The following is an 18,484-nucleotide window of genomic DNA, read 5'->3' on the forward strand; positions in this document are numbered from 1 at the left end:
GATCGGTGGAGAAACCACGGAGGGGAATTCAAGATTCTATCGAGAATTGCCAAACAGGTACCACCAGTGTAAGCAGTGAAAGAAATTTTAGTGCATCCAGGCTCGCTGTGCAGGGACGTTGAACCTCTTCAAGTAGGAAAAACGTTGGTTCCATTTTGTTTTTAACAACAATATGGAACAAAATGTACCCGAAGTATGCTTAGTTTGATAATAAGTCGAATGTAGTGAGCTGAGAATTTATTTAACCCTTCATTGATTCGCCTTTAAATGTTTTCAATTCATGTGTTTATTTTTAAATAATTTTTTACGGATTTTTGTAGTTTTTCCCACCTCCGAAATACTCTCAACTAAAAGCACTGCAGAATACACGTATGGGATTTTAATGGTCTCTTTGTTTACAGTAAGATTTGCGCATAAAGATCACTTGGAACTTGAACACCATAATCCTCACATCACTGAACTGTATTTTTCATCACTTCAATCGCACGCTTTTTTGAAAAGTTAATCTGTATATTGTAGCTTTGTGTTAGTTTGTGTTTGGTTGATTCTCCAGTGGTTCTTGGACTCGTCTTTGTGTTTCGACCCGAGTCAGCCGAGGACCGGGTATAGATTGGATAAAAACAGGAGTCTTTCTGTAGTGTTCTCCGTCACTACCTTTGGCAACTTTTTTACAAGGTAAAAAAATTGCCAAAGGAGACTATTTTAAAGAGGACTAATCTCCGATCCGTGAGATTGAATCGCTGCTTTAATCCTACTTAAAACAGTCTGGATATATCCTCAGCAGTTATGAAGGCTACTACTTCAAGAAACCTTATGCTCTTCCCGCCCCCTTTGATGGCGCCTCTGTAGCCAGGTGGGAAGGAGCTGCAGCAGTACGTAGCACATGCTTCTTGATTAGACCGCGGTTCGAGCCCATCACCACCAAATACGGAAGATGCGGAAAGGTCAGTGAATGACCACCGCATATCCTGGAGCAATATGGCCTTAGTTGCTAATGCTCCTAAAAACCAAATAACAACAACAACTTCCCCCTTTGATACTTTTCATGAGGTCAACTTAATAGTGGATGGAAAGCTCTTCTATAAGATTTAAGACATTCTTGTCCTTATCTCTCCTCTTCTCCCTCTGTACCGGCACCAACAATCACGCATCCCATAAACTCTTTCTGCTACCTTCTTTCTAAATACTAAATCATTAAAGATAGCAACTGTACAATGTTTTTGTAGGGCAGTGTATGGTTATAATTGAACATCCTCCTTTAATACCTCTTCGAACTTACCCTGCTCATCCTTGGAGTTTTCCGTGTCAAGGCTATTTTCGTTTACATCTATCTGGCTTCCTTTTTTTTTTTTTTCTTCATTCAATGGTTCAAGAGCAATACATGCGTCTCAGAAAATGTTTACTGGCCAGGCAACTGCGCATCTAATCGTAGGGTCTCATCTTATCCTCAGGCATTTTTGATAAACTCGTTGGATGGAGCATTTAATGAAGGTGTTTTAGTCGAGCGCCCACGTACGCCCATATTTAGTTAAAGGTTGTAAGAATAGATCTTACGAATTAAAATAGAAATATCTGTTTTGCTAAAATAAATCCAGGAAGGGCGATGGAGAGTGAGAATTAGTATTAATGCCCGAGTATTAAGTTAAAGGTAGTAAATACAGTACTAAGATTGAATATTTAGGTTGAATGTAATAAAAGTTAAAGTTGGAAAAACACTGGGTTTAGGAATGGACAGTTTTAGGCCAGTTTTTATTACTGAGGTAAGAGGATAACAGTTGTAATACACTTCATGGGTTAAAAGCTAAGAGATATAACAAAGTAATAAGAGTTGAAATAAGTTTTACTGATGATAGTGGTGAAAACTGGTAATGGCAGAGAATGATGGAGTAATCATCGAGGATTAATATTAAATAAGATGCAACTGATGCAAACTGATGTTTATGATTATAAACTGAGAATAGTTGATGAGAGAGAGAGAGAGGTGGTGTGTTGTACTGTAGTATGGTTCAAATATATGGAAATTGGTATGCTTGTATATACACTGGTGTTCAAAGCTTAAGGTCAAACACTGTTTCAAAAGGTTACAACCACAAAATCAAACGAAAGAGCCTGTGGCGATTTGCATAACCGAGGCCGTTCAGTAGAAAGCTGGTGCACATGCAAAAAATAATTGGGAAGCTCGAGGAAGGTCGCAGTGTGAGGAGTGTGGCTGTAGAGTTCGGTATCGCTCATAGCATCGCCTCACGTGCGTGGTCGGGCCTTTAGAACGACATGTACAACGTTCGAAAGACCAGTGGTGGTCATCAACGAAAAATAACGCCCAATGATGACCGATATATACTCCTACAGGCTAAGAGGGACCGACACCAGACAGCGGGATCCATTGCAAACCAGCTGCATAGGAAGCAGGAATATCGCGTTTTACTGTGGCTAGGCGACTCCACAAAGGTGGACTGTTTGCCCGACGGCCAATACGCTGTGTCCCTTTAACACCTGCTCATCGGAGACACCGTTTACAGTGGTGCATCGAACACAAGGACTGGACAGCAGTGCAATGGGGTAAGCTACCTTTACTGATGAGAGTAGATTCAGTCTCAGCAGCGATTCTGGACGTCAGCTAATCTGGCGAGAGGTTGGCACACTGTATCACCCCGCAAGCATCACTGAACGGGATCGTTATGGCGGTTCTGTAACCGGTGCACGCTACTGTACTGAGGTAATCCTTCTCCATGTGCGTCTGTTCCGAGGTGCCATTGGCCCCAAGTTCGTGTTTATGGAGCTGTGATACGACACACTGTGATAGGAACAATGTCCTCACTTTCCAAAGGCATCACAGCTGCACTGCAGCTGTGTTATGCCTTTGAAAGTGAGGACATTGTTCGTATGGATTGGCCTGCCCGTTTCCTTCGATCTAAATCCCATCGATCACATATAGGACGCTCTTGGGAGACGCCTAGCGGCACGTCCACACCCACTAGAAAATGTTCACCAGCTGAAGATGGCGCTGACAGAGGAATGGACGATGTTACTGCAAGAACTTATCAACAATATTGTTCTAAGTATGGACAGGCGGTGCAAAGCCTGCATCAACATTAGGAGTGGTCATATCTCCTACTGAGGACCACCTCTTCCCTTTGTTCTATCTTTGGCAGTGATGCATCTGAATCATGACAGCCAGTGCTATGTTGCCATTTTTGAATAAAGTCCCTCTGTACCGTTTTGTTTCCGTTGTTATGTCGCTGTTGTTTCCTTCATCATTTCTGTACCTCACGAGGTTCCTTTGGTATGCTTTTCCCATATCCAGGCCACCTCTCTGAGAAGCTACAAGTGAAAACCTGACTGGTCCTTAAGTTTTGCACACCAGTATGTTTTTTTTTTTTTAATGTAAATGCTGTACATAATGTTCATTAAAGGTTTGTAAATTTTTGTAAATAAATGTTTGTCTGCTAACATCTGCTTTACCCACCCCAGAATCTAGAATTTTCAGTGAATTGCAGTCAGATTAGTGTAATGTCAGGTGGGTTTGAGATGTCAGCAGGGTTCAAATTCAAATTAAATCAAATAATAAATTTTCTTACCCCCCCACAAGGTATTGTTTTGTCAATATTAATTGGGTAAATATTTATCACGTTTTATAAAATGGGTTTTGTCTAATTTCTAAAAATAATTAAAAGAAATAAAATTTATTCAACTTTTTGCCCATATTTTCTGTGCTGTGGTCTTTCTTTATTACAATTTTCTATTTTATATGTAACAGTTCTTACTTCTCAATTGATATTATTGAAAAAGACTTTAGAATCATCTACGATCTTCTATAATATTGAAACAATACTCTCACTTTCTAGAATATTCTGGAATCATTGTAGAAGATTCCTGAAAGGAATCTTCTACAATGTTCTATCATATGTAGAAGTGTTCTTCAATGTTCTACCACATTTAGGAGTCTTCTACAATGTTCTACCACATTTAGGAGTGTTCTTCAATGTTCTACCACATTTAGGAGTATTCTTCAATGTTCTACCACATTTAGGAGTGTTCTATAGGCGGGAGTGTATATCTTTTCTTTTCTTTTCTTTGGTCTTAATGCTGTGAGGATAAATGCTTTCTTTTGATTTTATAAGTTTTTTTTTTTAAATATTCCCCTGTTTTTAACGTTACTTATAATGGCAGCTCACTCCTAAGCTTTCCTCAATAATCCTGGCAATTGTTGAAAAAAAAAAGTCGCCTCAGAAGCATTTTATTGGAATATGACAAAATGTTTTGATATATTTATTTTAATGTGCTTGAATAATGTTCAAAGACAGGACAAATTTATATATATATATTTGAAAGTAAAGATTTACAGATGGTTCGTTATTAGAAAAACTTTTGAGCATAAAGGCAAATAGGGCTCTCGGAGTTGATGGTATATATCCTGCAGTTTTGAGGAAGAGCGCGAGGGAATGCATAGAACCATTGAGGTTAATTATGAGCGCGTCTTTGGAGTCAGGGGAGATTCTTTTGGACTGGAGAAGTGCCAGTGTATTGCCAATACATAAAAGAGGTTCTAAGAGTGAAGTTGATAACTAGAGACCGGTTGGTCTGACTTCAGTGGTAGGAAAAATCATAGAGGCAATGATTAAGAGTGCAATCAAGGGACATTTAGATAGATATGACATTCTGAAGGATACACGACATAGCTTTGTTAAGGGTAAATCATGATGGTGTGACTTAGTAGGCTTATCTGACACATTTACTCATTAGCTTGATTTAGGGAATAATTTTGACATAGTTTATTTGATATTTGATTTTAGCAAAGAATTTGACTCGGTCCCTAATGAAAGATTATTGTATAAGCTTGAACAGGTTGGGATTATTGGAAAGTTGTTATTGTTGTTGTAATAGGGTTTTAGGAGCATCAACGATGCAGGGCAAAAGGCAAAGGGTTGTGATTAATGGATATTCTTCGGATTGGTGTAACGTCAGGAGTGGGGTCTCTCAAGGATCGGTTCTTGCACTATTGTTCTTTCTCATTTTGATAAATGACATCGGCGAAGGGAAAGAATTCGTTATGTCAAAGTTTGTTGATGACGTAAAGATTGGCGCAGTCGTTAACGCTCAGTGTCAAGCAGTGCTCCTTCAGGACGACTTGAACATAGTTCAGAGATGGTCAGAGAAGTACCAGCTGTTTTAATGCTGCTAAATGCAAGGTTGCTATTTCTCAAGTGCTAAATGCACTTGAGGAATAGCAAGTCCCAAATAAATTATGCACTTTGTGGGGTTGAATTAAAAACAGTGGAGGAAAAAAGGATCTGGGAGTTACGATACGGGCAGATATGAAGTTTTCTGAACAGTGTAAACAAGTACCCAGGAAGCCTATGATCTTCGATGATTTATCGAGCGTTATCTAGCAGGAGGAAAAGGAGGTTTCCTCTAGGGTAGTTGACGCCCCGGGCCAACATGTCTTCCTGGCGCCCCTGAGTGCGATAATGTAATGTGAATGTGAGAGATAATTCCTTCAGTTTTCCCCCCTGAAGCTCGGTCCCCTGTGCACCCCCATTGCTACCCCTCTGTCATAATCTCATTGTATAAGGCAATTGTAAGACCACATTTGGAATACTGTGTTCAAGTATGGAGACTTCATCTGAAAAAAGACATTGAGCTTCTTGAAAGGGTCCAAAGAAGGAGCAACTCGAATGGTGATATCAGCAGTAGGACGACCGTATGAGGAAGGACCCCGATTAAGTGGGCTACAAAACTTGGCAACCAGTCACCTCAGAGGTGTCCTGATTGACGTTTATAAGGCTCCCAAAAGGGTTAGTAAAATGAATGAAGGTGGAATTCTCCATATTTTTAAGAATTCCAGAACAAGAAGTCATGAATTCAACTTGCAGGGGTTGAGGTTTAGATTGGGTTGTCGGAAGTTTTCTTTTAACCAGAGAATCTTTGGTTGCTGCAACAAGTTTCCCTCAAAGGTAGTTGAGACTGACTGTTTGAATAAATCCAGAGGTCAACTAGATAATACCTGTGTGAGGAGCGAAGCATACAATTTGTGTTTTTTTTTTTTTATCTACTTGGTTGGTTTCTTTTCTTTTCTTTTTTCCCCCCCAGTGCAGTAAAAACCTATGGCTTCCTTGCAGTGTACAGCAAATATTATTACTATTTTGTAATATGTGGCATCATTCTCTCAAAATTTATTATTTCCTTAGCACCTTCTACTATAGATAAAATTATGTAATCTGAAGACACTATTACATCTTCCTGTAACACGAGCGTGATATTACGTGTACATCTTAATTCTGTAGTATTAGAGTGGTATTTCATCATTTTTTTCATAAAAGATCCACCTACTGCCTGCTGTCTATCTTCACTTCCTATTCAGCAGCAGTATGGCACACACTCAGTTAACTCCAAAGAAGAAAAGCAGACCGATTGCTCTTGACAAGAAGATTATTCTATTCGATATATAACTGCAAAACTTGGCTGCAACTAGTCTACTGTGTCAAGGTTACTTAAAAAGGAACGTGAGACCCGAGATGTCAAAATTAAAACTGGAACTGTACTGAACGGAAACTACTCCAGCACAGGACAGAGTTTTGAAGTTTCTATGCATTCCTGATCGTCTTGCAAATCCACAGACCTGAATTCCATGCAGGGGTCAATGCAAGAGATAGAACTGCCCAACGAAGGCTTGCGAGAGGTCTGAAGGAATATCAACAGCATTAGAAGCCCTTATTGACAAAATCCATGAGTAAAAATTAGTAACCTGGGCTAAACAACAAGCTAAAATGCTACATTTTGAGCAGATCTAACGAGCTTATTAGTCTGATTGTATTCAAACAACGGTAAAGTTTTAACTGTAAACCATTCGGCCAGATGGTTTTGGAATGCAACCAAATTTTTTCCATCTTACTGCATGTTACTTTCAAATATTGGTCACAATTTACGTGATGGTCACTGGGAATAAAAATAACAAAATATTATAATGCCATGGTTATAAAACACATTTTATTCCCCATGGCATTAAAATTCAAACCTCATGTCTTATAAATTAATTTACTAATCCTTTTAACATTTTATTTTATTGTGATACAGCTAAGTACTTAATATGTTTCCCTTTCCTCTTATTTTATTATTTATGCATTCAATAATATTAAATATTTGCAGATGAAAAGATAATAACATGGCCGTTGATGAAAAACACAAGCCTTGTTCTCTTCATTGCTGTATCCTATGTTATTTTTGCCAAAGTTCTGGGTCCACAGATGATGAAAAATCGCGAGCCCTTTAACCTCAAGATGATTATGATTCCTTATAATACCATAATGGCCATACTGAGCTTCTGGTTGTTTATAGAGGTAAGAACTGTGCTGGTATACAAGCTATAATAATATGTTTACTTATAATAATTAAGGTAACATTAATAGCTAATTAAATAATAAAATTAAATATTATATATTAAATCAATTATTATTAATAATATTATAATTAAATGTTTAGAAATCAATAAATAATTTGGAAAGGTACCAGTGCATTTTTTATTCATTTTAATTCTTGTTTCAGCAGTTGAGACTATAAATATAATCTAAACAGATTATGAGAGCTATTATAACGCCCTCTACATCATTTTCCAAGTTTATATTTTTTGTATTATGGTGTCCTAATTCTTTTGAGAGCGTACTGTATATTATTTATTTTATTCTTAATGAATACATTTTTATATGAATTAGAATTTTATAAATTATTATTATTATTATAGTTTTTGCTAATTGAATTTGATACTATGGATTTTGTTTGTTTCTTTTTAGTTTGGTCTCAGTCTGTGGTATGAGAGAGACCATTTTTTCTGTGCTGCTATCAGCATACGCTGTCCTCTAAAAGACAATATGGTGAGGACTTCATTATTATATTTTTTGATATTCGCTTCGTTTTATTAGTATTCTTAGAAAAATATAAAAAAATTCATATTTTGAAATGATGGAATGTTTACATTATTCTTTCATGCATTTTGAATTTTTCTTTGATGTTAAAATACAGACTGGCCACGTTATTAGCACTTTTCACTTTTCAATATTGGGATATGGAACGTACAGGTTTCGATTTTTTCTTGTGTGTGGAATACTGGAATCAAAATACAGTGAGACCAAGAATTTTTCGAACTCAGGCTTATTAGTATATTTTCTGTTGAACAAGTTTGGGATACATCAGAGCACCGAATGTAACATTAGCCAAATCCATAAGTGTCTTTAAAGGAACAAACAATCTACCCATTAATGGAGGGAGTATATCTGAAGAGGTTGTCAGGAACATCATTATTTTGGAGTGATGTATACTAAGTTATCAAGAGTTTTGTGGCACTGTTGGATGATGATACGAGATGCAAAATATCAAATATAGTCAAGATGAACATGATATTATAATAGTATATTGCAGAAAGACAATTTGAATTTTTTTTTTTTTTAATGAAAATGCCAAACACGAGAGGTATTAGTACTTAGTACCGCGCTTGGGTTGGAGATTGAGAAGACGAAAGAAGATATTTGTTGACATTACACTTGAAGGTCGTTCCAGAAAACGGCAGTTGAATGAATAAACGAGGAAGATGAAAAGTTGGTTTTGTGAGTTTGAAGTTGGACAGTAAATGGGTGTTGGTTGATGGCGGCACGTGTTCGGACTGTTTTGAAAGAGGAAGCGGGAATTATAGAAGCCAATTCAGAAGAACAGTGCCCATGGAAGTATCTGTAGAAGAGGCATGCAGCAAAAACAATACGTCTATGAGACAGCGAGTGGAGAGACTCTGTTAGAGATGAATCATTAATTAACCTAACTGCCCTCTTCTGAATGGAATTCAGAATCCTGAAAGAGGTTTTGGAGGCACTACCCCAGATGTGGGAACAATATTACATGGAGGGCGGATTTCCGATTTATACAGAGTGAGCAGCTGTTTGGAAGAAAAGTAACGCCGAGAACAAAAGAGAAAACCGAGTTTTTTAGATGCAGAGGAAGCAATATTGGTAATGTGCTTGTTCGAAGAGAGATTAGAAATCAGGGTAATCCCCAAAAGAGATATATCATTTTGTCTAGAAACCGGAGTGTCACTAAAGATAAGCAAAGGAGCAGAAGAATCCTTTTTGTGAGATATAAGACAAGACTGAGTTTTAGAAGGGTTGAAATCAACTAAGTTGTCTTTGCCCCACTGGAGAAATATCTGAAGATCGGCATTTAAGGAATTGGTAACGGACGTTCGAAACGTTTAAGCTGATTGAGCAGAGCAAAGGTTTCTCAAAATCGAAAGTGGAATGCAATGTGCTATCATCGGCAAAACTATGGATAGGATTTCCAGTCAATAGAAGAAGGTTATTAATATACAAGAGGAAAAGAGTGGGGGAAAGAACTGAACCTTTGGGAACAACAGCATTAGTGGAGAAGTCAGAAGACAGACATCCATCTACCATCACCACCAGTGAGCGATCGGAGAGAAAACTGGATAAGCAATCACAAAAAATCAGTTGGTCAACTGTAAGGTGGAAACTTATTTAGAAGACCTTTATGCCAAACGTGATCGAAAGGCTTTGAGATGTCAAGAACAACTGCTTGTGTTTCACCGAATTTTTCCATAAATGGGTAACAAAAAACCAGAATATCACCAGTGGATTGACACTGACGGAATCCATACTGGCGATCGTTGATCAAACAGAAGGTTTCTAGGTAGTTTAAGAGTTGGCGGTTAATTAATTTCTCCATTACTTTAGAAAGAGTAGAAGTAATTGCAATGGGACGATAATTGGTTGGGAGGGATTTGTCACCCTTTTTATGAACTGGCCGGATATGAGCAAATTTCCAAGAAGAAGGAACAACACCTTTGGAATAAGAAAGTGAAAAAAGCGGCAAAGAATAGGAGTAAATTTAGAACCACAGGGTTTGAGAACAAGGGGAGAAATACCATCGGGACATGGAGCTTTCTTAGCATAAAGATTCGTTAAAATCCTTCTGACATCCTTTTGACGGAAGACCACAGGAGGCATTGAATGGAGCGTGTTGGGAATGGTGGGAGGTGTTTTATGAAGATCATTAATACATGAGTTGGAAGAAAAATGGGATATTATCAGGTCAACTTTATCCTTGGCTGAAGTGACAACGGAACCATCTGGTTTGGACAGAGGTGGGAGCAGAGATTGGCAAAAGCTGCGGCCAATAGTTTTAACAAGAGACCAGAATGCTCGGCTACTATTAGGGTAAGAAGCAAGTTTTCTACTCTTAGTCTGTTCAAAAGTCAAGTTTGGACTGATTAATATGTATAAATGATTAATAAATTGTAAAGCATTAATAATGATTATTGCTTTACAATTGTTGGAGCTTTGGTGTAGGCAGAAAATGAAACTGAAGAATTGGAAACAGGCCAATTACGATATGCAACGTTCTTCTCTTGAACAGCCTTAGCACATTTATTGGAAAGCCAAGGTTTAAATAAAGGACGAGATTTTAAAGTGGAGTGTGGGTTAAAGGATTCCATTCCTACAAGAATAAAAAAAAAACAAAACAAAAAAAAAAAACAAATTATTATATTAGGGTTACCCGTAAATGATTACCTCAACCCGTATTCCTGTCTATAAATTGCATGTGTTCTCTTGTCGATTTGCCTGTTTCGTTGGACGAAAAAACCCCAGTTTCTGCGGAAAAAAAACCTTCCTATGTACACCTGAGACCGACTAACTCAGTCACGGAGTGAAAAAAGCCCATTAAAGTTCCTCGCGTCATCGACTGGATTCGAACCTGGGCCTTTTCCACCCTGTGTGGGGAGGACCTGACGATACCACTGTTCTTCTCGCCCAAACGATTCCTACAATAATAATTTCACTGACACGATCTGAACAAACTTTGACATCAGAAGTTTTGAAACAGTAATCCGACCAAGGAAAAGAAGAAAAGAAATCTCGCAGGTCATCCCATTTTGCATTCTTGTAATGCCAAACAACACGACGTTGGGAATAGCCATGAGATAAAGGTTCCATTGGAGAAGAGACAATCACCAAGTTGTGATCTGAAGTGCCTAAAGGACCTCTCACTTCGACCGTGTACTTAGAAGGGTTGTTTGTGAGAAAAAGATCAAGCGTATTGGCTGTATGATTCGGATTGTCCGGTATTCTCCTAGGTAAATGAACAATCTGTGCTAGGTCATTAGTAATTGCAAAAGCCTCAGCATCTCGACCTGCTGGGTCGGTGTGACTAGAAAACGGAAGCCAGCTGGAGTTGTGAACATTAAAATAACCAAGGAAAATTACCTCACTGTTAGGAAAGTCGGACTGGAGAAAGTCAAGTTGCAAAGAGAGGAAGTCAAAGAGCTCCAAGTGATTAGTCGAGTTGGGAGAACGGTAGAGACAACAGATGAATTTGGCACAATGAGGTAGAGAGATTTTAAGCTAGAGGAGATTCCAAATTGCCAGGGAATATCAGAACGGACATATGCACAAGTACCACCTTCGAGGCGAAAGGAATCATACAGCGAATAATTTGGGCATCTGAGATCAGCAGTAGTTGAATCAACCGATAACTGAATTTCTGTCAGAAAAAGTACATGGGGTCTGGCAGACTGCAAGTGGAAATGGACATCGTTGAGATTAGAACTGAGACCACGTATATTTGCGAAATGAACTAGGAAGTGTTTGTGAGGTTTAGATCTTTTTGCAGATAAGCTTACTCTATTAGTTTGACAATTCCTGGTATATTCAATACTAAGAAAAAGTGGGAAGGACATGATGTATGAAGTAATGAAATATTTGGATATGTCATACACATGGTAAGAATATACCCAGATCCTTGACATAACGTGGCCTCCAAAATTTCCCCCGCATACACACTACTCGGACTCCCTCCAGTCACTATCTGGCAGAGTAGAAGTAGCAAGATTATACGCTAGCTGATCTGGAATCCTCCTAAAGAGTTATAGGTTCTGTCCGGTGTACTAACTAGCGGCCGGCCTGCGAACACAGTTTTATAGGTATATCCTCAAAATGTAAGGAACATTGGATCTCGTCATGATGTTCATCATAACCTCAAAAGTCATCAGTGATACTGCATGATGGAAGAGATTGGGAAGGGTTGACCGGAACTTAGCTCTGGAGACTAAACACGGGTTCCACCACTTCAAGCGTCCAATAAGCAACGTAGTGGTATTGCACCGGTTGATGAGAGTCATGTATCACCTATATATCTCATTCAGATTTGTAAAGTGATTAACCACACATTTTAATTGAATAAGCATCAGAAGGGAGAAAGACATTCCTAACAAAATCATCAGTACCGTTGTAGAAAAGTCAGTCAGAAGTGGTCCATAACACACAAGAGAGACCGCCCATGTGAATATTTTGCAGTCGAGGCATTCCACAGTGATGGTTTCGTGGATGGGCTGCAGCCAACACAGTCATGATCAGAAAAGTTAATGTTCAGCGATAATTAAGTCTAATGTGTTGTTGTTGTATAGTTTTATGCACATCAGCTACTTAGGCCACATGTCTGTAAATTGTGAGGGTTCTATGGTCGATTTGCTGGATGAAGAAATAGAAAAGAAGGTATTTGAAATGTTAATTTTCTGACAAAGAATATATGTTTGGTTACGTCTCCCTTTTGGTAAATGTTTTCCATATGACATTAATTTCATTTACTGGCGTTGATCACAACTAAACATTTAGTTATTACATAAATAAATATTTTATTTCATAGTACTAGGTAAGATAAATAACTTTACACCACAGACATATATCTTTTATCTTATATATATATATTTTTTTTTCTATTTGTGATATTTGTTATTTAAAATTTTTTTAATATCAAATATATAAAAATTCTTGATTATAATTCAAATATTTTAAAAGTTCCACGGGTATTTTATATATAAATTTTCGTATATCAAAAGTAAAAATTGAAATTAGTACACGTAGTCGTAGTAACTCGCGTATTTTAAAATATGTGACGTCATTATAGTACCTGCGCATGGAAAGTAATTATAAGAAGAGATCGAGTCTTTTTTTCTTTAAATTGCAAAATAAGTTTGTATTTTTATAGGACATATTCAAATAATAAATATAAATAAAGTGTAATAAAATATATTTTCCAGATTTTATCGTAAGTATTTATTTTACGCCTGCAATTCAACATTATTTACTTATAGATGGCGCTGTAATTGCATTTAGATCTGACCCAAAGGGATACTCAACAGATAATGAGGCTCTCAGGCATTCGTTACGCTTCGTGGAGACTTCCGGGAAAATTTTATTTTAAACTGTTTAAAAGAATAAACGAATCGGTTTGCTGTCTGCAATACTCTGATGACCCTGGTGGTGTAAACCATAAACTCAACACTTTATGAGATATTAGGAGGATTATATCAGAAATTATAGATTTTCGAATTGTAAACAAATTTAGATGATTAATGGTTAACAATTCACAAAACTCCTCTGTTTATGTTCAATCTGTACATATCTGGTTTTCATATCAGAATATTAACTGAAAAAAAAATATATATGCATTTTTACGGGTCGTATTTTAATTTTTAACTAATGTCATTTAATTTTTAATTAATTAAAATGTAAGTGCATTTTTTTTTGGTATTTTGTATTTCATGTACTTTACGTTTATAAATAATAAATGTAGTCAGTCAGTCACTTTTATGCATTTAATATTTCTTGTAACAATATTGCTAATGGCTCCTTCCAATATTATTTTATAGGGTGAAATAATTGCGTGGACTTGCATGATATCAAAACTGATCGAATTCTCTGACACTGTAAGTTTTTAAAATTTCAAACTTTATAAACTAATAATTATTTATAACAAATTGGTTCCAAAGGGAATTATTACATTTTAGGAATCAGTAGATTTCTTGGTGTAATTGTTTCAGTATGAAGCCCTTAAATTCTAGGTTAAACACATTTAGGTGCTTTCCGTATGTTCAGTCCATTTACCTTAAATAATAGTAAAAATCATTAATCAAAATCTTTAAAAAAGTAAAGAATAAAGGGAATGAAAACAAAAGGAAGATGAGAGTAGGTAGCATAGCTACAAAAAAGGTGAAAACAATTAATACATTTTGAACACTATATATATATACATATATATTTTATATATATATATATTTTAATAAAACCTCAAACACGAGCTGTGTTAGAACCTATAGTATTTGATACCGTGCTTGGGTTGGAGGTTGAGAAGACGAAAGAAGATATTTGTTGACATTGGACTTGAACTTCTATAGACTGTAATTTTCGGGAAATACGATTGAAGGAAGGTTGTTCCAGAAAACGGCAGTTGAATGAATAAATGAGGAAGATGAAAAGTTGGTTCTGTGAGTTTGAAGTTGGACAGTAAAATGGATGTTGACTGGTGGTGGCAGATATTCGAACTGCTTTGAAAGGCAGTAGATATATACATCTATGAGATAGCGATTGGAGAGACTCTATTACATATGAATCATTAATTAACCTAACTGCCCTCTTATCAATGGAATCTAAAAACGTGAGAGAGATTTTGGGGGCACCGCCACAGATGTGAGAACAATATTCCACGGCAGGGCGGATTTGCAATTTATACAAAGTGAGCAGCTGTTTGGAAGAAAAGTAACACCGAGAGCAAAAGAGAAAACCAAGTTTTTTAGATGCAGAGGAAGCAATATTTGTAATGTGCTTGTGCCAAGAGAGATTAGAAGTCAGGGTAATTCCCAAAAGAGATATATCATCTTCCTAGACATCGGAGTGTAACCAAAGATAAGCATAGGAGCAGAAGAATCCTTTTTGCAAGATATAAGACAAGACTGAGTTTTAGAAGGGTTGAAATCAACTAAGTTGTCTTTGCCCCACTGGAGAATTACCTGAAGATCGGCATTTAAAGAATTGGTAGCAGATTTTCGAGAAGTTGAAGCTGATTGAACAGGACAAGGTTTCTCAAAATGGAAAGTGAAATGCAATGTGCTATCATCGGCAAAACTATGGATAGAATTTCCAGTCAATGGAAGAAGGTCATTAATATACAAGAGGAAAAGAGTAGGGGAAAGAACTGAACCTTGGGGGACACCAGCATTAGTGGAGAAGTTAGAAGACATCTGCCATCTATCTTCGCGATCAGAGAGAAAACTGGATAACCAATTACAAAACAACAGTTGGCAAACCATAAAATGGATGCTTGTTTAGAAAACCTTTATGCCAAACACGATCGAAAGCCTTTGAGGTGTCAAGAGCGACTGCTTGTGTTTCACCGAACTTTTCCATTGAATTAGTCCATAAATGTGTAACATAAGCCAGAATATCACCACTTGATCGACACTGACGGAATCCATACTGGGGATCGTTGATCAGACGGAAGGTTTCTAGGTGGTTTAAGAGTTGGCGGTTAATTGATTTCTCCATTACTTTAGAAAGAGTAGAAGTAATTGCAATGGGACGATAATTGAATGGGAGGGATTTGTCACCCTTTTTAGGAACTGGCTGGATATAAGCAAATGTCCAAGAAGAAGGAACAACAATTTAGGAATAAGAAAGTGAAAAAAGGCGGCAAAGAATAGGAGTAAATTTAGAACCACAGGGTTTGAGAACAAGGGGAGAAATACCATCGGGACATGGAGCTTTCTTAGCATAAAGATTCGTTAAAATCCTTCTGATATCCTTTTGACGGAAGACCACATTAGGCATTGATTGGAGCGTGTTAGGAATGCTGGGAGACGTTTTACCAAAATCATTAATACATGAGTTGGAAGAAAAATGGTATGCTAGCAGGTCAGCTGTATCCTTGGCTGAAATGACAACAGAACAATCTGGTTTTGACAGAGGTGGGAGCAGAGATGGGTAAAAGTTGCGGCCGATAGCTTTGGCATGAGACCAGAATTCTCGGCTACCATTAGGGAAAGAAGCAAGTTTTCTACTCCAAGCCTGTTCAAAATCTAGTTTGGACTGATTAATAACTGCTTTACAATTGCTGCGAGCTTTGGTGTAGGCAGAAAATGAAACTGAAGAATTGGAAACAAGCCAATTACGATATGCAACATTCTTCTCTTGAACAGCCTTGGCACAGTTATTGGAAATCCAAAGTCAGATGGTTACTTCCAGCAGGATAATGCGCCGGTGCACAAAGCCCGAATCAATGTGGAATGGTTCCAGGAACATGATAATGACTTTTCTTTGCTGCAATGGCCCGCTTATTCCCTGGATCTCAATCCTATTGAACACCTTTGGGATGAGTTGGAAAGGGCTGTTCGCTGCAGGCCTACACCTCCGTCGAATCTCAAGGAACTGTGTGATACACTCATGTCTGCAGTGTACTACATTCGTGCACAACGTTTTCAGCATCTTGTTCAATCCATGCCTAGACGAATTTAGGCTGTTTTGAAGGCTGTTGTTGTTGTTATTATTTGGTTTATAGAAGCATTAGCAACTAAGGTCATATTGCTCCGGGAATATGCGGTGGTCATTCTCTGACCTTTCCGCATCCTCCGTATTTGATGGTGATGGGCTCGAAACCCGGTCTAATCAAGAAAGCGTGTGCTACGCACTGCTGCTCCTGCCCACCTGGCTACTGCGGCGCCGTTTTGAAAGCTAAAGGAAGCTCAACACGCTACTAGGTAGGTGTACCTAATAAAGTGGCAGCACAGTGTAGATTGAATGGTTATAGAAGCGTAGTGACCTAATATGAAAGAAACTAGTATTATGCCAGAAACGAGACCGATTATGTGTTTCTTTTCTACGCATTTTTGACCTCCTGAGGTCGCTAGTACCTACAGCCTTAGGCGCCTCCGTAGCCAGGTTGGAAGGAGCAGCAGTACATAGCACACGCTTCTTGATTAGACCGGGGTTTGAGCCCGTCACCACCAAATACGGAGGATGCGGAAATGTCAGGGAATGACCACCGCATATCCCCAAAGCAATATGGCCTTAGTTGCTAATGCTCCTAAAAACCAAATAACAACTACAGCCTTAAATCGTTTACTTTTTCTCGCCTGGTCCTTTTGATTCTTGTTCCCATCCTATGGTTAGTTTTTGATACATTTTGGTCTTGTTCCCCTGTCGTGCCAACTTTAAATTACACGCCGGTTTTCTATAATCCTCCCTCATACCCTTATTTTTACATATATTTTTACTTTGGATTTCTCTAAAATTTTTACCTCTTCTTTCTTTCCCTTACTTCTATTTATTAATTTTACTTTGCCACGGCACATACTTTATGTTAGAAACAGAGGGCACTATATTTTCGTTTTATCATGAAATTCTGGTGGTTGACACTTGTTGAGACGCCAGTATTTTGCAATACGCGACAATATAATTATATGTAAGTCTTCATTTAATTAGATAGTGTTTAAAATGTGCTAATTTTTCTTCACCTTTTTTGTAGCTATACTACGTATTCTCATTTTTCCTTTTTCCTCCCCTTTTCTTTTCTCAGCTGCTATTATTTATCTGTACGTTATTCAATAATGGTTTTTGGTTGCTTTCTATCTATCAGTGACCCTTTTCCATAAAATTACGGACAAGGTTGCCTCGGTTGTGGGTGGTTCCTTGTTCATGTACTTGTTTATACTCTGGAATGACCACCAAGTCAGTGAACTTTGCAATACATCATGAATTCAATCGTTAATCCTATTTAATCAGGCTTTAACCACGGTCCACTCACAGAGCCTGCTACTACACTCTCGCTTCACACCACTCGGCTGGGTCAGGCCTGTTCAAAACTACAAACATGGTCCAGCAAATCTAACAGGTTAGGGGGGATTAAAAATCTGGACCCTAGGGGTTTTTGTCTGATAAAATAAAGATTTTCTTCTTTTTAAGAGAGACGAATGACGCTCTCGCTCATGATTAGCATAGCACATTATCAGAGGATGGCATATTAGCTGTAATTCTAAAGTCTGTTTAATTCTGAAGGTCTCGTGCAGTTTGTGCAGCACCAAAATTTAGAGATCTCAGAAGTTGCAGAGGTAGAGTTTTTGCCAGTCGGACAGAGCCAGCTGGTTATCAGTTCAACTGCCAAATTTATAGGGATATTTTGCAGTTTCAGATCATGCTCTGAGTTAAGAAACTTTGGGGATCTGTATTTCAAGGAGAGAGAGAGAGAGAGAGAGAGAGAGAGAGAGAGAGAGAGAGAGAGAGAGAGAGAGGATATATTTTATTGCGAATTTGAATTTGAATATTTCTAAGAGAAGTAAAAGTAGTAATTTCATTTATTGTTTATTAACGTTTCATAATTTTGATTCTTTTGTTTATTCTGTAGGTATTTTTTATTCTAAGGAAAAAATTCAGTCATGTCACGAATCTGCACGTGATACACCATATTCTTACATTTCTAATCACGTGGGCCACTGTTAAATATGTTCCAGGTAAGTTATGTTATGTTTCTTAGTACTTTCGATTTGTATTTGTTATATAAACAGTAGACGGCTCCACTATAGCAACAATACCATAATGCTATATTTTCCAAACTACTCAGATCTACGGATCCCTTCAAAAATCAAAAAAAAGTTTGCGAA

At 37.6% G+C, this 18,484-nt stretch overlaps 1 protein-coding gene across 2 annotated transcripts in view; it reads left to right on the plus strand.

Moving 5' to 3' along the window:
• Positions 1 to 18,484, plus strand: part of LOC150091685 (very long chain fatty acid elongase 1-like) — a 55,349-nt gene that overhangs the window by 24,443 nt on the left and 12,422 nt on the right. For both annotated transcript variants that reach the window (XM_090376404.1, XM_090376410.1), the window contains exons 3-6: positions 7,147 to 7,337; positions 7,788 to 7,868; positions 13,706 to 13,762; positions 18,229 to 18,334. In XM_090376404.1, the coding sequence (XP_090232530.1) occupies positions 7,147 to 7,337; positions 7,788 to 7,868; positions 13,706 to 13,762; positions 18,229 to 18,334 (435 nt within the window). The remainder of the gene's footprint in view (positions 1 to 7,146; positions 7,338 to 7,787; positions 7,869 to 13,705; positions 13,763 to 18,228; positions 18,335 to 18,484) is intronic.

This window comes from Mastigoproctus giganteus, chromosome 1 (genome assembly GCF_048544385.1).
Source record: "Mastigoproctus giganteus isolate SK-2022 chromosome 1, ASM4854438v1, whole genome shotgun sequence".
Lineage (NCBI taxonomy): Eukaryota > Metazoa > Arthropoda > Arachnida > Uropygi > Thelyphonidae > Mastigoproctus > Mastigoproctus giganteus.